Below are 22,058 nucleotides of genomic sequence, written 5' to 3'. Positions count from 1 at the left end.
CCTGGTCCGCGGAGGAGGCCTCCTGGTCGATCAACGAGTTGGAGACCAGAGCGGTCAGGCTGGCGCTGTTAGCTTTCCACTCCCTTTTGCTGGGCAAGTCGGTCAGAGTCCTGTCGGACAATGCCACGGCGGTGGCTTATGTCAATCGTCAGGGGGGCACCAAGAGCACTCCTGTGGCGCAGGAGGCGGCTCGGCTCATGGTTTGGGCGGAGTCCCATCTTCTGGACCTCTCGGCTTCTCATATAGCCGGGGTAGAAAATGTTCAGGCAGACTTCCTCAGTCGTCACTTCCTGGATCCAGGAGAGTGGTTTCTCGGCGCCGGAGCGTTTTCGGTTGATAGTGCAAGATTGGGGGCAGCCCCTGATGGACCTGATGGCCACGAGTGGCAACGCCAAAGTGCCCCGCTTCTTCAGTCGTCGCAGGGAAGGGCTGGCCGAGGGTCTGGATGCTCTGGTCCAGCCGTGGCCAACGGAGGGGCTGTTGTATGTGTTCCCTCCTTGGCCGCTGGTGGGCAGAGTGCTTCTTCGCATTGTTCACCATCCGGGTTTGGTGGTGCTGGTGGCTCCGGATTGGCCTCGACGTCCGTGGTATGCGGATCTGGTGAGGCACCTGGTGGCGGTTCCTCTTCCTCTGCCTCTCTCGGACGACCTTCTGATGCAGGGTCCCATTCCCTTGTTCGACCCGTCTCTCTTCTGTCTTACGGCGTGGCTCTTGAAAGGGGTCGCCTTAGCAAGAAGGGATATTCAGACAAGGTGATCGCTACACTGTTGGGGTCCCGGAGGCTTTCTACCTCTCGGGCTTATGTGCGGGTTTGGCGTCTCTTTGAGGAATGGTGTCGGGCGCGGGGAGTGACCTCTTTTCGCGCTTCTCTGCCTAACATTCTAGAGTTCTTGCAGGATGGCCTGGATAGAGGCCTGGCTTGGTCTTCTCTCCGGGTTCATCTTGCGGCCCTGTCGACCTTTCGAGGGTTGGTGTCAGGTCAGCGTTTATCGGCTCTTCCTGATGTGATTCGGTTTCTGCGGGCGGCCAAGTTGCTTAGGCCTCCCCTACGGCCCTCGGTTCCCTCTTGGGATCTTAATCTGGTTCTCTCTGTTTTGGTGCGCCCGCCTTTCGAGCCCTTGGACGACTGTTCTTTGAAGGACCTTACTTTGAAGGCGGTCTTTTTGGTGGCCATTACTTCTGCTAGGCGTATTTCTGAGCTGCAGGCTTTCTCTTGTAGGGCTCCCTTCTTGGAGTTGTCTAGGGAGCGGGTCGTCTTGCGGCCTGTTCCTTCCTTTCTGCCGAAGGTTGTTTCTCCTTTTCATGTCAATCAATCGGTGGTTCTCCCGGTCTTGGGTGGTCGGGAGGGCTCTTCTGAGCAACGGCAGCTGCGCAAGTTGGATGTCGGTCGGGTCCTTCGCTCTGATGTGCAGCGGACCCAGGAATTCCGGAAGTCCGATCATCTCTTTGTCCTCCTGGCTGGTCCTCGTCGGGGAGCTGGCGCTTCTAAGGCTACTATTGCGCGCTGGATCAAGGAGACGATTGCTTCCGCTTATCTTCTGAAACAGCAGCCTGTTCCGGAGTTTCTCAAGGCTCATTCCACTCGGGGTCAGGCGGCTTCTTGGGCTGAGTCGTCGCTCGTGCCTCCGGTGGATATTTGTAAGGCTGCGGTTTGGTCCTCCTTGTATTCTTTTGTTAGACATTATCGGGTAGATGTTCAGGCGCGTCGGGACGCGGTGTTCGGTGAGCGTGTTCTGGTATCGGCCCTTCGGGGGTCCCGCCCGTGAGAGGGACTGCTTTGGTACGTCCCATTCGTAAAGTTAACCTCTACTGGTCTGGAGAGTGCTAAAGAAGGAGAAATTAGGTTCTTACCTGCTAATTTACTTTCTTTTAGCTTCTCCAGACCAGTAGAGGTCCCCACCCTGTCTGTTGTTGTTGTTGTTGTTGGGGCTGTTTTCGCGGGCAGTTTTTGTTTTTTGCTGCGGGTTCTAGTATTTTTCTAGGGCCGGGGAGAATTAAAGAACAGCGGCTGTGGCTCGGCTGGCTTAGCTGGCGAGCTGTGGGGACATTTTCCTTCGGGTATTTCTCCTCTGCATTTTCCAACAGCATTTGGGTATGTTATTTGTTACTCCTGTTCGGAGTATTGTTTTCTTCCTGTTTTCCAGTTCTTGGTTCTGCTTGGCTATTCGGCAGACTGAGGGAAATAGAGAAGGGAGGATAGTATATACTGTCCCAAAGTTTTGTTTTCAGTCTCCACCTGCTGGTCATGATTAGATATATACCCATTCGTAAAGTTAACCTCTACTGGTCTGGAGAAGCTAAAAGAAAGTAAATTAGCAGGTAAGAACCTAATTTCTCCTTTTGCAGTTCTCGAGATATTTTCCTCAAAAAATTATTGTGGATGGAGATAGTACAGATTTGGTCTTTGCTGAAAAATTTCAGGCAATCAAAATTTTCTCTCCTTTTTATATAGGAAATTATGGTGGGTTCCATGTTTCAAGCAGAAATTCCGCTTGGTGTCTGTAAATACAAGGAGAATGAAAGAGGTAAACTTTATTATTAAATAGAATAACTAATTAATATGGAGTTAATTTATGAAACCACTTCTCAGAAAATAAAGTATGCTTCTGAGCTATTATCTAGATGACTACATATCCAATATATTGTCAAATCCTCTTTAGACAATTATCTAGCGATATAAAAGTATCACAAGCACCCTTTTCCAATGAGCGTCTTCTAATGTATATAGGTGAACTAAGTAACTCCTATGATAAATTAATAGCCCTGGGATTAAAATGCAGCACAAGGATTGAAGCACAAATCTTCCAACCCGGCAGCTCTTAAATCCTTCATACCAATCCACCAATTACTCTGTAGTTTTGAACAGGGTGACATAAACAACCTGTCATAAAAACAATTGTTGCTGAGGCAGGAATGTTGCTGTAAATATGAATTACAGTACTATATATTGTCCAAATCCAAAATACGGTGGCTATTATTTTTTAGCTATAAATGAATATTAGAATTTTGGTACAAGATATTCATTTATAAAAACTGGAAAAATATATTTCTGGAAATAAAATAATCAAAATTAAGTTCTCTTGACTCGTTCTGTCATCACTTCTGCCAGCTGAATCCTTATGTTAATGGCAAAATATTAGGTGGCCATGTTTGAAAGTGTCACAGTTTAGTGGTTAGTGGAGCTCAGGGTCCATTCCCCTGGTGTTTGCTTGCTCCTTTGACTTGGTCAGGGGCTGGAGCTCAGGCTGTTTAAGCACTAATAGAGTTCCTTTGGGGCGCTCATGATGCCGGCTGTGTTTTCTTCCCTACCCCTTTTATGTGAGAGGTCTGGGGGTTTGAAGGTCCGACTGACAGCCCAAAGATTCCAGCGAAGTGGCTGAATGACTGGAAGCAGAGGGCCTCTCTAGAACAGCTACACCTGAGAGGAGCTGAAGCAGGCAGCAGCAGCACCATTTCCCCAGCACATGGTCTATGGGAAAAATTGGGGGATGGGGACTGACTTCAAAATCTGTCTTTAACTGTTTTTACAGGTAGGGCCTTGGTCCTTCCTCCTATAAAATCCTGTTTTTTTGAATGTTTTGGTCAGCCCTGAAGTGATTTTAAACTGTTTTTTAGCACTGAAATTCACCAGTGATAGTCACCTTGGATTTTCCCAGTTTTTTCCCTAAGTTCTCCAAAACACCTTATTATCCCAGGACAAGCAGGCAGCCTATTCTCATGTGGATGACGTCATCCGACAGAGCCTCGATGCGGACGTCTCACAAGCAGACATGCTTGAAGAAACTAGAAGTTTTGAGTCTCCCGCACTGCGCATGCGCGAGTGCCTTCCCGCCCAGTACACAGGGCGCATCTCCTCAGTTTTTAGTTTTCCGTGGAGCCGAGAAGTCCATCTTTGACTCTCTGCATTCAACTTCGTTCACTTTTGCCTTCTCTTCGACTGTGGTTTGTGTTGTTTTCTTCGCGAATCGCTGTATTACTTTGTTTTCATTCGTTTTCTTTTTTTAAAAAAAAATTTTTTTTTTAAATCTTCCATCCGTTCTCCGGAACGTGCCGCTCGGCCGCAGCCTGCGAGCTTCGACTTTTTGGCGGCTATTTTTCGGCCTACGTCCCAGCCTGCTTACATTGGAAAGTTGGTTCTCAACCTGGCAGCTAGGCTTCAATGCTAAGAAATGTAAGGTCATACACCTCGGAAGCGGAAATCCATGCAGGACGTACTTCTTGAACGGAGAAACTTTAACTAGGACTTCAGCAGAACGAGATTTAGGAGTAATCATCAGTGCAGACATGAAAACTGCCAATCAAGTGGAGAAGGCTTCATCTAAGGCAAGGCAGATATTGGGTTGTATCAATAGAAGTTTCGTCAGCCGAAAGCCTGAAGTCATAATGCCGTTGTACAGGGCCATAGTGAGACCTCATCTGGAGTACTGTGTGCAATTCTGGAGGCCACATTACAGTAAAGATGTGCGCAGAATTGAATCGGTTCAGTGGACGGCCACCAGGATGATCTCGGGGCTCAAGGGTCTCTCGTACGAAGAGAGACTGAACAAATTGCAGCTCTACACTCTCGAGGAACGTAGGGAGAGGGGAGACATGATCGAAACATTTAAGTACCTCACGGGACGTGTCGAAGTGGAAGATGATATTTTCTTTCTCAAGGGACCCTCGGCCACAAGAGGGCACCCGCTCAAACTCAGGGGCGGAAAATTTCATGGCGACACCAGAAAGTATTTCTTCATAGAGAGAGTGGTTGATCATTAGAACAAGCTTCCAGTGCAGGTGATCGAGGCAGACAGCGTGTCAGACTTTAAGAATAAATGGGATACCCATGTGGGATCCCTACGAGGGTCAAGATAAGAAAATTGGGTCATTAGGGCATAGTCAGGGGGTGGGTAAGCAGAGTGGGCAGACTTGATGGGTTGTAGCCCTTTTCTGCCGTCATCTTCTATGTTTCTATGATTTAAGAAGTGTAGCAAGTGTCGGTGCACGATTTCCCTCACGGACCTTCACAGATGCTGCCTCAAGTGCCTTGGGCCGAAACATCATCCAACCTCGTGCCTGCCTGCCTAACACTTCAGCCTCGAGCTTTCAAGTGTCGTCATAGTTTGGTGGATAAGCTCTTTGACATGGAGTCTCCATCTGATCCCTCGACTTCGAAGGCGTCTTCGACCTCGACTTCCATCGATGCTCCTTCAGCGCTTTCTGCTTCCACCTCGAGCCTCATCAAACCTTCATTGTTTGCAGCGGCTCTTGCTTCGATGTCACCTGCTGTATCTTCCCCTGTTTCCTCAGGTCAGATAGCTCAGCAGTCGGTTCCGCCGATGGTGATTAAAGTGTCCAAGACTACTAAGTCGAAGCACACTCACACTGCCTCGAAGGAACCTCCAGCCAAGGCAGGTGGGCCGGTTTCGGACGCGGAACCCACCTTGCCGGCTTCCTTCCAGACCATTTTAGAGAAGCAGTTTCTTCAGTACCTTACTATTATGGGTCCTAAACTGCTTCCTATTATCCTGCTTTGGCATTTAGCGGACTCCTGCGAGGTTGAGCCGCTTCCTATGTCCCAGTCGGGGCCTTCATACTCTTTGCAGGGAGTAGAGTGTCTGGTCTGCCATCCAAGCACGAAAAGTAAGGAGTAGATTCTTTGCGAGTGCCTCAGCGAGAATCCTCACACTCTCAGCAGGGAGCAGAGTCTTTGCGAGTGCATTGAGGTTCCTCTTCCAAGCCTCTGGAGCTTCGATCTACACAGCCTGTAGCCCGATTCATACGTTGGCATCGGCTGCCTGTGTCTCTGAGGCAAAATCTCCTTGATCCTCGAGATCTGGTTCTAGACACAATTCTCATCATCACTTGAGGCCTTCATCGAGGCATTCTTCCAGGCATCGTTCTTCACAGGATATTCCCTCTTCCTCGAAGCCTTGTTCTACTCCGACCTCGACCAGACCACCGATTCCTCGGTCGAGGTCTCCGATGCTGGACTTCGAGGATGTTCCGGTCTCAGTTGCCTCGTCCAAGTCACCAGGTTCCTTCGATGCTTTTTTCCATGCCGAAGCGTCGTCTTCGACTCAAGCTGTCTCAATGTCCTCGAGTCCTTCTTGAGACCAAGCTTTACCAGATCAGCTATCTTTTTCGTCTTTCTTATGAAAGATGGCTCTGGATTTGGATGTGAAATTGGATACTGGCTCCAAATATTTTAAGGAATATCTAGAAGTCATGCGTCTCCCTCAGCCTCCGGCTGAGAGTCTCAAGCTTCCACTTCATAAACTTTTAAATCAGACTTTTGCTCGATGCATGGAGACTCCTTTTTCCATACCAGCAGTCCCAGGAAAGTTGGACTCGAGGTAAAAACTGTGCATCACGAAGGTTTTGACAACACGCAGCTCTCCCATCAATCCCTGCTTGTTGAGTCCTCCTTGAAGAGATCTCATCCTTCCAAGGTCTATGCCACAGTTCCTTCTGGGAGAGAAGGGAAAACTATGGACAAATTTGAACGTCGCATCTACCAGAATGCTATGATGTCTTCTAAAGTCCTCAACTATAATTTTTATTTCATTACTTATTTTGAATTTCTGCTTTCCCTTCTGCCGAAGTTTTTGGCTTATATGGATAACCAGATGCATTTTGAATTTCAAGAACTGATTACTTTTTTCTCTCAATTGCGTCTCTATCTCCTTAAGTCATCTTATGGTGCTTTTGAGCTATCTGCCCAAAGGTCTGCTTGCTCAGTGGCTATGCGTCGTCTTGCCTGGCTTCGAACCATTGACATGGACTCTAATCTTCAAGACTGCTTAGCTAACCTTCCTTGTCAAGTAAACGACCTCTTTGATGAATTCATCAAGGCGTCCCCAAAAAGTCTGACCATGCAAAATCGTTTGCTTCCATCGTCAGACCCAAGCCAAAGCCGACTCCTGCCAAGCCTACACGCCCTCCTGTCATCTATCAGAGGCGTTTTCCTCCAAAGCCGGCTGATTATACTCATCCTCCTTTGAAAAAGCAGCATCCTCAGAAGCAACAGCAATCCCAACCTTCTGCTGCACCTAAGGCTTCTCAGTCTTTTTGACTGTTTACATCAGAGCATAACCTCTATCGTTCTGACTCTATCTCCTTTTCCCCCTGTCAGAGGTCGTCTCCATCATTTTTACCACCGATGGACGATAATTACATCCGACCTCTGGGTACTTACCATCATCAGGGAAGGATACTCTCTTCATTTCACTCAGGTTCCACCAGAGCTTCTTCCAAGAGAGTATCCTTCCAATCTATCCCAGACCACCCCTCTTCTTCAGGAAGCTGCTTCGTCTCCATGCCATCGAACCAGTTCCCTTGGAACAGCAGAACAAGGGTTTTTACTCCCGTTACTTCCTTGTTCCGAAGAAGACAGGCGATCTGCGACCCATTCTGGATCTCAGGGCTCTCAACAAATTTTTAGTCAAAGAAAAATTTTGAATGTTGTCCCTGGCGTCCCTTTATCCCCTTCTCAAGCAGAACGACTGGTTATGCGCTCTGGATCTCAAGGAGGCCTACACTCATGTTCTCATCCATCCGGCCTCCTGTCAATACCTCAGATTACGGGTGAGGAGTCTGCATTACCAATACAGAGTTCTACCCTTCGGCCTGGCCTCGTCTCCCCGAGTGTTTACCAAGTGCCTGGTTGTGGTAGCAGCAGCTTTGCGGAATCATGGTCTTCAGGTATTTCCCTACCTAGACAGCTGGCTCATCAAAGATTCCACATCTCAAAGGGTTATTGTAGCGACCCAATGGACTATCTGGTTCCTACAAAGTTTGGGATTCAAAATCAACTTTCCCAAATCTCAACTTCAGCCCTCACAGAATCTACAATTCATTGGAGCTGTTCTGGACACTGTCCAGCTCAGAGCATTCCTTCCTCAGCAACGTCAGGAGGCTCTTCTACAACTTTGTCACACAGTGTCTTCCCGCTCGGTGAGACACATGATGGTTCTTCTGGGTCACATGGCCTCCACAGTAAACGTGACTCCTTTTGCCAGACTTTACCTCAGAATACCTCAGTGGACCCTGGCATCTCAATGGACGCAAGTTTGCGACCCTCCTTCTCGACACATTTCAGTCACTCCTTCAAGAAGTCTGTCCGTTGGTGGATGCTCTCTTCCAATCTTTCCAGAGGCTTGCTTTTTCAAACGCCCCCTCATCAGAAGGTCCTCACGACAGACTCTTCGACCTACGCTTGGGGCGCTCATATCGATGGCCTCCGTACTCAAGGCCTCTGGACTAGTATGGATCGTCAGTGTCATATCAATCAGTTGGAACTCAGAGCGATCCTCAAAGCTCTGCATGCTTTTCAACATCTTCACGACACGGTAGTCCTCATTCGCACGGACAACCAAGTCGCCATGTATTATGTCAACCAACAGGGGGGGGACAGGGTCTGCCTCCCTTTGTCAAGAAGCTCTGGAAGTTTGGGACTGGGCAATCCATCACAACACCTTCCTCAAGGCTGTCTACATTCAAGGGGCGAAGAATTGCTTGGCGGACAACTTGAGTCGTCTCCTGCAACCTCACAAATGGACACTCCATTCCTCGCCTCTTCATCACATTTTTTCACAGTGGGGAATGCCTCAGATAGACTTCTTTGCAGCTTCCCACAACTACAAACTGCCTCAGTTCTGCTCCAGGATATATTCTCCTCATCGCCTCGAGGCAGATGCTTTTCTTCTGGAATGGAAGGACCTTTTCCTCTACGCATTTCCTCCATTCCCTCTCATTCTCAAGTCTCTGGTCAAGTTGAAGAACGATCATGCCACCATGATTCTAATCGCTCCTCAGTGGCCGAGACAACCCTGGTACTCCCTTCTACTTCAACTCAGCAGCAGGGAGCCTTACCTTCTACCAGTTTTTCTGTCTCTGCTCACACAGAGTCAAGGATCCTTGCTTCATCCCAATCTACAGTCTCTACACCTGACAGCTTGGTTCCTTTCAACATAATTCCTCTTCAGTTTTCTCAATCTGTACGAGACGTTTTGGAAAATTCTCGAAAGCTTACAACTAGACAATGCTATCACCAAAAATGGACTAGATTTTCTACATGGTGTTTTTCTCATCATAAAAAGCCTCAACATTCCTCCTTATCTTCTGTTTTGGACTATCTTTTGCACTTATCCAATTCTGGCCTCAAGTCTACATCTATCCGAGTCCATCTCATTGCAATTGTGGCTTTTCATCAGCCTATTGAAGGGAAACCCCATTTCTGTTCATCCAGTGGTTTCCAGATTCATGAAAGGACTTTTCAATGTCAAACCTCCACTCAAACCGCCTCCTGTGGTTTGGGACCTCAATGTTGTTCTTTCTCAACTCATGAACTCCATTTGAACCAAGACTACGGGAACTCCCCATTGCCATTTCTTAATGGCTATCTGCACGGGGCAGGAGCGTAGGAAGATCGCTCCTGCCCCGAGAACCAGCTAGACCACCAGGTAAGGCCGGGATGCCAGGAGGAGGCGGGGGTGGGTCAGAGCCGGATATTCGTGGTTTTTCGCCATTCGCGGTCCGGCTCTGCCCCTATCCCCCGCGAATAACGAGGGAAAAGTGTAATAATTTTGTTTAATACAAATAATCAAAATAGCAGGGAATGCAGGGAAACTAGTCCAAACCAAAATCAAACCATAAATACATAAATAGTGCTAGTGCATCAAAGCGAAAATTAACCAGCAAAAGAAAAAGCCTCAGCGTGTTGGAGGTGTGAACTCACACTCACCCACCCTTACATCATCGGCAAAAAACTTTTGCATAAAGGTTAAAATTAGCCTTGAGGTAAGCAGAAAAATTTATTGATTAGATACACTGTTTTAATATAGATAGCAGAAAAAGTTATTGATTAGATACACTGTTTTAATATAGATAGCAATGATAAGAGCCGACGATCATTTCTTGGCCAAATTGCCACTGCTTCAGGGCTACACACTGTTCAGCGGTCTCTCTCAACTGTTTGCCGTTTTGTTGCACTAGCACTATTTATGGAGTGTGCTTGATTTTGGTTAGTAATATTTTTGTATAACATTTAAACATATACCTCTTGACTCTGACATCCTGTCTACAGAGTGTAACACGTCTCAGCATTTCTTTGGCTAAAAGCTAGCCAAATGTCAGATCTGAGCTATGATCTAAGGCTGGTCCTTTGAATTTTTGAAAGATTGGGTAGAGTGTGTTGTTAGGGTGAAATTAATAAACTATAATTTGATTGCACTGGTGTCATGAATATATTATGATCAAACCTCCAAATAAAAAAAGCAGGAGGGATGAGTTTGTGTCCTGCTTTTCTCTATTTAGTCTATGAAAATGATGATCAGCTTCTATGGATTCCTGATTTTATATCAGAAGACAAAATAATTGAATTTCTTAGTGAAGCCTCAAGGCGAACAGGTGATGAAAGAGGTGTGGATGCAATTCCTGAGGGGTCACACATAAAGGACAATGAACAGGTATGTATAAAAACAAAATTCTCATTTACATTTGCTAATGTTTATTTTTAGCTATGTTAAGCATATATAACTTTATGTTCTTTAATCTTTATTGCTTAGATTATATAGAAGCATCTCTGAACTTTTGGTGCTGAAAAAGCCATGTCTTAGAACAAAACTGTTAATGCAGTGTCTTGCAAATTTTGCCAACCCACGGCACACTAAACATGGTGGCTGTGGCTCGAGGCATCCGGAAGTGTGCGGACGTTGACGCAATGACATCTCATACAAGCATGAAGGCCCTCAGCCACCAGTGGGGACTGCTGGAAGGAAGACGTGCGGAGAGAAGGAGAGCTGCTGGCACCAGCTGACTGCCTACAGGATGTGCCTATTACCACGAGCGGCGCGTCCTGTAGGCAGTCAGCCGGCGCCAACGCCTCTCCTCCCTGGTGTCTCAAGGCACACCTGGAATCTTGGACAGCACACAGTTTAAATTGTTACCATAAATCATTTTTTCTTTAGCACTCTTCAGACCGGTAGAGGTTAATCTTACAAGTGGGTATATATTAGTGCTGCCCGATTCACGATTTGACTCGGTTCACCGATTCACTTCAGGCGAATCGATTCGAATCGATTCAACACACACACACACAAAAATCGGCTTCCTGATTTGGCTGACCCTCCCCCCTCTCCCCGCTAAAGCGGGAGTGGCAGCGCTGCTCTTGCTGGCCGGCCGCTGCTGCACCTGCTTTAGAGGGCGAGGGGGGGAGGTCAGCCGGTTAGTACTGCTGTCCGGTTCCCCTCTCTGGCTTCTGGTTCTCCCCCCACCAGCGTCCAGTTCTCCCCCCCCTGGTGTCCGGCTTCCCCCCCCTGGCATCTCGCTTCCCCCCTGGCCTCCCCGCACCATTTACCGTATAGAAGCAGCCTGCAGCAAGATCATGATGCCAGTGATCTTTGCGCTGCTTCGGTGCTATTTCCTCTGCCGCGGTCCCACCCCTCCTCTGACGTCAGAGGAAACAGCACCGAAGCAGCACAAAGATCATTGGCATCGTGATCTTGCTTCTATACGGTAAATGGTGCGGGGAGACCAGGGGGCAGTGAGTAGTCCTTCGGGGTGGGGCGAGCAGGCCTTCAGGGTGGACAGACAGGCAGGCCTTCAGGGGGGGTTGCAGGCCTTCAAGGGGGGGGACAAGCCTTCATGGGGGAAGACGGGCCTTCAGGAGGGACATGCCTTCAAGGGGGACAGGCAGTGGACAGGCCTTCAAGGGGGGAGACGTGCCTTCAGGGGGGACAGGCAGGCCTTCAAGGGGGGGACAAGCCTTCATGGGGGGAGACAGGCCTTCAGGGGGACATGTCTTCAAGGGGGACAGACAGGCAGGCAGGCCTTCAGGGGGGTGCAGGCCTTCGGGGTAATGCAGGCCTTCGGGGGGGGAATGCAGGCCTTCGGGGGGGGGAATGCAGGCCTTCGGGGGGGGGAATGCAGGCCTTCGGGGGGGGGGAATGCAGGCCTTTGGGGGGGAATGCAGGCCTTCGGGGGAGGGGAGCCCTGGTGTAGAAGTACACAGAGGGAAGGGGGGTTGAAAGAGACGAACATATGCTGGACTTTGGGGGGGAAGAAATAATGGGTCTGAAAATAGAGGAGAGGGAGAGAGATGATGGACCATGGGATTTAAGGTGGGAAGGTATGGAAAGGGAGAGAAGTTGGACACAAGGGATGGTGTGGAGGGTGGGAAAGAGATACTGGATAGGAGGGTAGTTGGGAAAAGAAAGGGAGAGATGGTGTACCCTGAGGTGGTGGGGAAGGAGGGAGAGATGCTGGATGAAAGGGTAGTTAAGAAAAGGTGGATCTGTTGAGGGACATGAGAAAAAGGAAAGATGCCAGACCTCCTGGGGAGGGAAGAGAAACGGAAGGGGAGGACAAAGATGGCAGATGGATGGTTAGCAAGAAGAAAGAAGGAGACCCTGGCAAGCAAGTTATCAGAAGACAACCAGAGCCTTGGACCAACAAGATTTGAATAATGATCAGACAACAAAAGGTAGAAAAACTAATTTTATTTTCTGTTTTGTGATTATAATATATCAGATTTGAAACGTGTATCCTGCCAGAGCTGGTGTTAGACGCAAACTGAGCTAGGATTTAACAGAGAGAGGAAAAATCTTTTTTGTTTATTTTGTTTACACCACAGCGCCAGTGTGGTTAGGAGAAGGCAAAGGGGGTGAAGAGGCTATAAAATAAACCCACCAGGATGTTTGAAAAAACACCCAATTGGGCAGGAAAATCGAATCAAAAAACCAATTCAATAGGTTGAATCAAATCAAAAAAATTTTTTCCTGAATCGGGCAGCACTAGTATATATCTCATCATGACCAGCAGGTGGAGACTGAAACAAAACTGTGGAATAGTAAATAAGAGATACCTTCCCCTATTCCTATCAGTCTCCAGCAGGTGTTGAGTGAACTGTACCCATCTCCCTTGGTAGGGCTGTTGGAATTTGTTTAGTCTCTGTTTTTGGCCAGATTGAGCTTGGGTGGGCCCTGTTTGGGGGTCCGTCCGACCTTGTGGGTGTCAAACCTGGTGGGTCTCATGCTGAGTCCCTCCCCCCATTTCCTCCACCTCCCTACTTTTTTTTAGAGGAATCTCAGCAGTAAGCTTTGCCCCCTAAATCAAGCATGGCATATTGCACTCGCGGCCGGCCTGAAAACAGCTTTTTGGGCCAGTACGGTCGTGGAGCTCCATCGGCAGCCACTGCAGGCATCCAAGGTTCCCCGGCCTTAATGCCTCATCAGTCGGCAGGAAGCAGTGGGGAAACCCAGTCTTCCCCTACCTCTCCCGGAGGGACTCCCTCTCAGCTGATTTTTGTTAACAGCTTATGCCGGTTTGCCTGCTTTAGCGGCTGGGTCAGTTCAGGCTTTCCAGCCGCTACAGGCCCTGGAGGGGTTATTTTTTGGGGGAACTTCACTATTTTAACAGATAGGCCCCTCCATTTTGTCTGCAACCTCAGGTGACCTTCTCCCTGTATTGGAAAAACAGGGGCAGGTTTCAGCTAGGTCCCCTGCGGTGGCAGAGAGTCCCATGGGACCCCCTGGGGGGTTTTCTCCTGATTTAATCTTTTCTTTGTGCAGAGCCTATTTTCAGGCGGTTGGGGGTCCCACATGCGCCTGGGGGTTTCAGGGGAGGGGTCTCTCCGCTCCCCTGTGGCTTTGCCTCTCTCTCTTCTCCTTTGTCGTCCCCTCTTCCTCCTCCCTCGTCCAAGCGCTTGCTGGTGGCTTAGGTTGTGGATTGGTGGTCAGAGGAGCGTGTTGGCCTGGACCCTTTTGAAGAATTCTAGGATCTCCTTGACAGCTGCTGTCAGCAGGGACAGCTGCTGTCAGTGGGGTGTTGGGTTTCCCGCCTTTCGGCAAAGAGGCGTCCATGGTGTGCCTTTTTCAGAGGGATGAGCTACCAGACCTGATTCAGCAGGTCTCCTCGGTGCTGCATTTTGAAGAAGCGCCACCTGAGGCCCTGCATGTGGGGGACCCTTTTCTTAGGGGGATCTGCGCTGTTTCCAGCTCTTTTCCTATGCATCAGGATATTCGTGATCTTGTGCAGTTTTGGTTGGTGCGCGTCATGGCTCATTTGTATCCCATCCCAGAAGGGGATAGGGCTACTTTGAAGTCACCAGTGGTGGACGCAGTGGTTTTAGCAATTGCTAAGTGGCATATCGTGCCTCTTGAAGGTGGTTCTGCCTTACGTGGCTCTGAAGGGCATAAGTTGGAGACCATTCTTGAACAGAATTTTGATGTGTCTGCCTTGGGGGTCCAGGCGGCTATTTCTGGGGGACTGGTGACTTGCGACGTATTTTAGTGGGCTGAGCATGTCCTGGATCGTGAGTCTGATGAGTGGTCCTTGGTGGATCAGGAGGTGGCAAAGTGGAGATGGCAGCCTCGTTCCTCTCGGACGCTCTCTCTGACTTGATGCAGACATCTGCCAAGTCTATGGGTTTGGAGTGGCTGCACGACGTACATTGTGGTTTCACGCTTGGTCGGTGATTGACGCGTCCCAAACTAAGCTTACTAAATTTCCCTTTTGGGGGTCTTTTTTATTTGGAGAGGGTTTAGATAAGTTGATTCAGACTCTGATGGACTCTAAATTGCCTCGCCGGCCTGAAGACCGTGCCTACCCAGCGTCTCGGGGTGGCACTGCCCATGGGCGTCTGTGGGAGTTTCACACATATCGCCCTGGGAGTGAGGCTGCTACTTTCCAGGCTTCAGGGGTTTCCCGGGGTCATTTTTATCAGCACATGCAGTCCTTTCAGGGGGCCCGTTGAGGGGCTGGGAATCTCTCCGCTGGTTCCCCCGCTGCCCGTCCTACCCAGTGGCTCTTTGACAGCGCCCCTTTGGTTCCGGTGGGTGCCCAGCTGTGCGGGTTTTTTCCCCAAGTGGGCCGAGATCGCATCTGATCAGTGAGTCCTGGAGATGGTATGGGACAGTTATGCTCTGATGTTTGCCCGCTCTCTGCCAGATCATTTTCTAGTCTCTCCATGTCGGGCGCCATGGAAGACGCAGGTCTTTAACCAGACCCTTCAAACACTTGTTCGATTTCCTAGCAGTTGTTCCTGTACCCCCTCAGGAGTACAGCACCGACAAGTACTCCATTTACTTTGTGGTGCCCAATAAGGTGGGACCTGTCGGCCCATCTTAGATTTAATAGGGGTCAACAGGGCTCTCCATATTCCCTCTTTTCGCAGGGAAACACTGGGGTCTTTCATTCTGGCGGTTCAGCCGGGGGAGTTCCTGCCATCACTCGATCTGGCGGAGGACTACTTGCATGTTCCAATTGGAGCCTCCCATCAGCACTTCCTTCGCTTTGTGATCTTGGGTCAGCTCTATCAGTTCTATGCGTTTCCCTTTGGTCTGGCCAAGGCTCCCTGGACGTTCACCAAGGTGATGGTGGTCGTCGCGGCAGCCTTGCGGTCAGAGGGCATTCTGGTGCATCCTGGACGACTGGTTGATTCGGGTGGAGTCGTTGCAGGAGAGCACCCGGGTTACGGCTAGGGTGGTGGAGTTTCTTCAGTCGCTGGGATGGGTGGTCAACCTTTCCGAGAGTCAGTTGGTCCTATCTCAGCGTCCAGAGTACCTTGGGGTTCTGTTCGACACCTCCTTGGGGAAGGTCTTCCTTCCAGAGGCCTGGGTAAGCAAATTGCAATCTCAGGTTCGCCTCCTTATGGCGTCCTGGTGTCCTCCGGCGCAGGATTTCCTCCAAGTCTTGGGGTCGATGGCAGCTTCCCTAGACGTAGTGAGGTGGGCGCGGGCCCACATGCGTCCTCTTCAGTATGCTCTGCTCCGGAGGTGGTCACCTCAGAGGCATTGTTTGGATCTTCCTGTTCCTCTGCGAGGCTTGGCACACTGCAGTCTTTGTTGGTGGCTCCAGACCTCTCATCTTATTCAGGGGACAAGTCTGGATCCACCACCGTGGACGGTGCTTTTCACAGATGCCAGTCTCCTCGGTTGGGGAACTTATTGTCTAGGTCACTCAGCTCAGGGCAGTCCACAGAGGAGGTCCACAGAGGAGGCGTCCATCTGGCACTGTTAGCCTTTCGCTCCTTGTCGGGCAAGTTGGTCAGAGTTCTGTCGGACAATGCCATGGCGGTGGCTTACGTCAATCGTCAGGCACCAAGAGCACTCAGGTAGCACAGGAGGCGTCTCTGCTCAAGCTCTGGGCAGAGTTGCATCTTCAGGACATCTCGGCCTCCCACATAGCTGGAATGGAGAATGTTCAAGCAGCCTCCTCAGTCGTCGTCACGCATTAGATCCTGGAGAGTTGTGGCCTTTCAGTTGATAGTGCAGTCTTGGGGTCAGCCCCTAAGGGACCTGATGGCCACGAGTGACAATGCCAAACTGCCCTGCTTCTTCTGTCATCGCAGAGACGGTCAGGCCGAGGGTCTGGATGCTATGGTTCAACCATGGCCAACGAAGGAGCTGTTGTATGTGTTCCCTCCATGGCCAATAGTGGGCAGAGTTCTTCTCCGTATCATTCGCCATCTGGGTCTCATGGTTCTGGTGGCTGGAGATTGGCCTCGACGTCCGTGGTATGCAGATCTGGTGAGGCCTCTGGTGGTGGATCCTCATCCTTTGCCTCTCTTGGACGACCTAACGCAGGGTCCCTTCTGTCTTATGGCTTGGCTCTTGAACGGGGTCACCTAGGTAAGAAGGGGTATTCAAATAAAGTGATCTCCACTCTCTTGGAGTCCTGGAGGCTTTCTACCTCTTGGGCTTATGTGAGGGTTTGGTGTCTATTTGGGGAGTGGTGTGCTGCGCATGGAGTTGTATCTTTTCGCACTTCCCTGCCTAACATCTTAAAGTTCTTGCAGGATAGCCTGGATAGGGGACTGGCTTGGTCTTCACTCTGGGTTCAGCTTGCGGCCTTGTCAGCCTTTCATGAGTTGTTGAAAGGTCCATGTTTGACTGCCATTCCTGATGTGATTCACTTCTTGCGGGCATCCAAATTGCTCAAGTCTCCCGTACGACCCTCTGTTCCATCTTGGGTTCTGAATCTGATTCTTTGTTCTAGTGCGTCCTCCTTTTGAACTGTTGGGCGCCTGCTCTTTGAAGACCCTAGGTCTTCTTGGTGGCCATTCCTTCTGCTAGACTTGTTTGTGAGCTGCAGGCTTTCTCTTGTAGGGCTCCCTTCTTGGAGTTTTCTAGGTAGCGGGTTGGTTATCTTGAGGCCTGTTCCTTCCTTTCTGCCAAAGGTAGTTTCTCCTTTTCATGTCAATCAGGCAGTGGTCCTCCTTGTGTTGGGTAGTTGGGAGGGATCTTCTATGCAGAAGCAGTTGTGTAAGTTAGATGTCGGTCGGGTTCTTCGCTGTTATGTGCGGTGGACCCAGGAGATACGGAGATACGGAAATCAGATCATCTTTTTGTCCTTCTAGTGAGTCCTCGTCAGGGGGATGGCGCTTCTAAGGCTACTATTGTGCGCTGGATGAAGGTGACGATTGCTTCCACTTTTCTTCTAAGGAAGAAGCCTGTTCTGGAATTTCTCAAGGCTCAGTCCACTGGGGGTAAGGCAGCTTTTTGGGCTGAGTCTTCGCTCGTGCCTCCAGTGGATATTTGTGAGGCTGCAGTTTGGGGCAGACGTTCAGGCATATCGGGACGCAGTGTTCAGTGAGCTTGTTCTGATGTCAGCTCTTCGGGGGTCCCACTCATGATGGGGACTGCTTTGGTACGTCCCACTTGTAAGATTAACCTCTACCGGTCTGGAGAGTGCTAAAGAAGGAGAAATTAGGTTCTTACCTGCTAATTTACTTTCTTTTAGCTTCTCCAGACCGGTAGAAGTCCCCACCCTGTCTATTGTCATGTTGTTGTGGCTGTTGCTCGGGCAGTTTTTGTTTTTTGCTGCGGGTTCTAGTATTTTTCTAGGGCTGGGGAGAATTGAAGAACAGCGGCTGTAACTCAGCTGGCGAGCTGTGGGGACATTTTCTTTCTGCATTTTCCAACAGCATTTGGGTATGTTAGTTATTACTCCTGTTCGGAGTATTGTTTATTTCTGTTTCCAGTTCTTGGTTCTGCTTGGCTATTTGGCGGACTGATAGGAATAGGGGAAGGTATCTCTTATGTACTATTCCACAGTTTTGTTTCAGTCTCCACCTGCTGGTCATGATGAGATACAGTGGTGCCTCGCATAACGGACGCCTCGCACAGCGAACGCTGCGCACAACGAACTTTATGTCTTGATCCGTACAACGAACTTCGTTTCACACAACGAAGTCGCCCGAGCTGCATCCTTCCGCGCAGGCACTGCGCTTAACTGCCCTCTCTCCGCCTGGTTCCCTCTTGCCCCCCCGACTCCCCGAGACGATCGGGGCAAGAGGGAGCTCAAGCCCTCTTGCCCCCCCCGACTCCCCGAGACGATCGGGGCAAGAGGGAGCTCAAGCCCTCTTGCCCCCCCGACTCCCCGACACGATCGGGGCAAGAGGGAGCTCAAGCCCTCTTGCCCCCCCGACTCCCCGACACGATCGGGGCAAAAGGGAGCTCAAGCCCTCTTGCCCCCCCGACTCCCCGACACGATCGGGGCAAAAGGGAGCCCAAGCCCTCTTGCTCCGCCGATTCCCCAACTCCCCGACAATATCGGGCCAGGAGGGAGCCCAAGTCCTCCTGGCCACGGCGACCCCCTAACCCCACCCTGCACTACATTATGGGCAGGAGGGATCCCAGGCCCTCCTGCCCTCGACGCAAACCCCCCCTCCCCCCAACGACCGCCCCCCCCAAGAACCTCCGACCGCCCCCCCCAGCCGACCCGCGACCCCCCCTGGCCGACCCCCACGACACCCCCAACCCCCTTCCCCGTACCTTTCTGTAGTTGGCCGGACAGACGGGAGCCAAACCCGCCTGTCCGGCAGGCAGCCATCGACGGAATGAGACCGGATTGGCCCATCCGTCCCAAAGCTCCGCCTACTGGTGGGGCCTAAGGCGCCTGGGCCAATCAGAATAGGCCCGGGAGCCTTAGGTCCCTCCTGGGGGCGGGGCCTGAGGCACATGGGCCCAACCCGACCATGTGCCTCAGGCCCTGCCCCCAGGAGGGACCTAAGGCTCCCGGGCCTATTCTGATTGGCCCAGGCGCCTTAGGCCCCACCAGTAGGCGGAGCTTTGGGACGGATGGGCCAATCCGGCCTCATTCCGTCGATGGCTGCCTGCCGGACAGGCGGGTTTGGCTCCCGTCTGTCCGGCCAACTACAGAAAGGTACGGGGAAGGGGGTTGGGGGTGTCGTGGGGGTCGGCCAGGGGGGTCGCGGGTCGGCTGGGGGGGCGGTCGGAGGTTCTTGGGGGGGGCGGTCGTTGGGGGGAGGGGGGGTTTGCGTCGAGGGCAGGAGGGCCTGGGATCCCTCCTGCCCGTAATGTAGTGCAGGGTGGGGTTAGGGGGTCGCCGTGGCCAGGAGGACTTGGGCTCCCTCCTGGCCCGATATTGTCGGGGAGTTGGGGAATCGGCGGGGCAAGAGGGCTTGGGCTCCCTTTTGCCCCGATCGTGTCGGGGAGTCGGGGGGGCAAGAGGGCTTGAGCTCCCTTTTGCCCCGATCGTGTCGGGGAGTCGGGGGGGCAAGAGGGCTTGAGCTCCCTCTTGCCCCGATCGTGTCGGGGAGTCGGGGGGGCAAGAGGGCTTGAGCTCCCTCTTGCCCCGATCGTGTCGGGGAGTCGGGGGGGGCAAGAGGGCTTGAGCTCCCTCTTGCCCCGATCGTGTCGGGGAGTCGGGGGGGCAAGAGGGCTTGAGCTCCCTCTTGCCCCGTTCGTGTCGGGGAGTCGGGGGGGCAAGAGGGCTTGAGCTCCCTCTTGCCCCGATCGTGTCGGGGAGTCGGGGGGGGCAAGAGGGCTTGAGCTCCCTCTTGCCCCGATCGTGTCGGGGAGTCGGGGGGGCAAGAGGGCTTGAGCTCCCTCTTGCCCCGATCGTGTCGGGGGTGCCAGGGACCACACGGAGTCACCCACCGTACCACCCGATTCGGGTAAGCGCAGGTATCGGTGGGTGGCTTATTTGCGGGGGGGTGCCTTATTTTACATTTTTTTCTAAAAAGGGGGGGCTGTCTTATTTGATGGCCCTGCCTTATCATCGGGGAAACACGGTAGAAAAAGAAAAAAAATGAACAGTTAAGTCCCAGTTTTTGCCGCTGAGACTCTGCCCTCTCACTGTAAAATTAGACTCTACTTAGTCTGTCTTTAAATTTAAAAAATGTGTGTTGTTTTAAAAAATAATTATGTTTTTAGATGTATCTAAATAAAAATAATAACCAAAAATTTATCTTTTTTTATGTCATCTTAGCATATTTTATGCTACAGAACGAATTATTTTTTTTAACATGTATTGTTATGGGAAAACGCGTTTCACACAACGAACGTTTCACATAACAAACTTGCTCCTGGAACGGATTAAGTTCGTTGTGTGAGGCACCACTGTATATACTTGTAAGATTAACCTCTACCTGTCTGGAGAAGCTGAAAGAAAGTAAATTAGCAGGTAAGAACCTAATTTCTCCTTAATTGTTACATTGCTCCTTGCAGAGGAAGAGAATCCTAAATTTCTTCACTTACTGTATAAACTGTACTTTATGACAGGCCTTAACAATTTTTATTTGAAACTGGAAGTGAGCCAGCAGTTGAAACCTCTCCTCAGTATCCCTTCCCTCCCTATTATTCCCACCAAAATTCAAGAGTAGGAGCATTCCTTTCAAAGTCTGTTTTAGCTGGTTTTCGGGTCTAATATACTAAGGCTGTTTTATAGTTATTTATATATGAGTAAAGAGAGCATGATCAAGTCTTTTATGCACAATTGCACAAAGAAGGCAGAAACAAACAGCTGCCTCTCCAGCTCCCTCAGCCTCCCACCATCAAGCACCTTGAAAGCTGTGCTTGAGGCTATTTCCAAGACCTCTTAATGCGGCTATGTTCCTCTAGCCCTTTAGACCCCTGCATCCCTAACACAAACATCAAGAGGTCTTATTACCCCAATTCACACACTTACTACTTCCCACCCAGCTTATCCCTTCAAACAATGTTAAATGAAAATAGGTCCCAAAGAGAACATAGCACCCTCCTTCTCTGCTGCAACCATATTCCAGAATGGTGCTAGCTGACCTTCAATCAAAACAAGGTGAAAAACTGCAGAAATGATGTGCAAGGTATAAAAGTCTAATCTTTATTGGAAAAAATGCATTGTAGCATTCCAAACAAGTGGTTCTCTTGTGTGAGTACACAGGACCCAACACGGGTCTGTGTTTCAGAAAACACTCCTTTCTCAGGGGTCTGGGATGTAATGGTACACCGATGCAAAGAACCATATAAAAAAAATTATCTTTGTAAGAACTATCAACGTGGAGCTCTACATGTTTTTCTGCTGACCCATAATTATTCATGAGCAGCTCGGTATGTACTTGCAAGTTACACAGATCATTTACACGTTTTGTATGTCAGACTGCCTTAGGTTGCATCTGTATTAATGTGGTTTTTAACACGCTTTAGTGCATTAACTATTACAGGCATTAATATACTATAGTACATAGACTCCCCTCCCACCTCCCATTTTCTCAGGTACCTGCCTAAATTGGGAGCCCTCTGAGGGGAAGAGATAATTGTGTATCCAGTTTATTTCGTGGAGCCTTTTTTCTGGTTCTATGGGTAAGGGATGACATTGAAGGTAACTAAGCTGTTCTTTGTATTCCACAGTACTGATATGAAGTAATGTATTTTTTCAGGCCTTATACGAGTTGGTTAAGTGCAATTTTGACATAGAAGAAGCACTAAGAAGATTAAGATTTAATGTAAAAGCTGCTAGAGGTGAGTTCAGATTTGTTTAAATTCTTCATTACTCATTGTGGTTTGCATTCATATATGCTGCAAGTGTTGGGCATCTACCTTTGTTGCCAACCAGCACTATAGATTACATTTGCATGCATTTGCTTTATATTTATTTATTTTGTTTTCTATCCTGTTTCCCCCCTTGAGCTCAGAAAGTTATAAAGTTCAGAAGCAAATATGTATTAAAGTAAAACTGATTTTAAATGACAAATATGTTACATAAAGCCAATATATGGTCTAACTATGTAAGTATCTTAAGTTCAGTTTGGTTTCTCATGCTTTATGGGAGACCTAAATAGGAAATGTGTTGCT

The 22,058-nt window shown here is 49.9% G+C and overlaps 1 protein-coding gene across 7 annotated transcripts in view; it reads left to right on the top strand.

The window, feature by feature from the left end:
* The window catches only part of MIER1 (MIER1 transcriptional regulator), a 133,270-nt gene that overhangs the window by 86,778 nt on the left and 24,434 nt on the right, over positions 1-22,058 (top strand). For all 7 annotated transcript variants that reach the window (XM_033915927.1, XM_033915923.1, XM_033915921.1 and 4 more), the window contains 3 exons: positions 2,453-2,525; positions 10,297-10,448; positions 21,644-21,725. In XM_033915927.1, the coding sequence (XP_033771818.1) occupies positions 2,453-2,525; positions 10,297-10,448; positions 21,644-21,725 (307 nt within the window). The remainder of the gene's footprint in view (positions 1-2,452; positions 2,526-10,296; positions 10,449-21,643; positions 21,726-22,058) is intronic.

This window comes from Geotrypetes seraphini, chromosome 12 (assembly GCF_902459505.1).
Source record: "Geotrypetes seraphini chromosome 12, aGeoSer1.1, whole genome shotgun sequence".
Lineage (NCBI taxonomy): Eukaryota > Metazoa > Chordata > Amphibia > Gymnophiona > Dermophiidae > Geotrypetes > Geotrypetes seraphini.
Note: the sequence above shows the minus strand (reverse complement) of the source record. Positions and strands in the feature narration are given on the sequence as shown.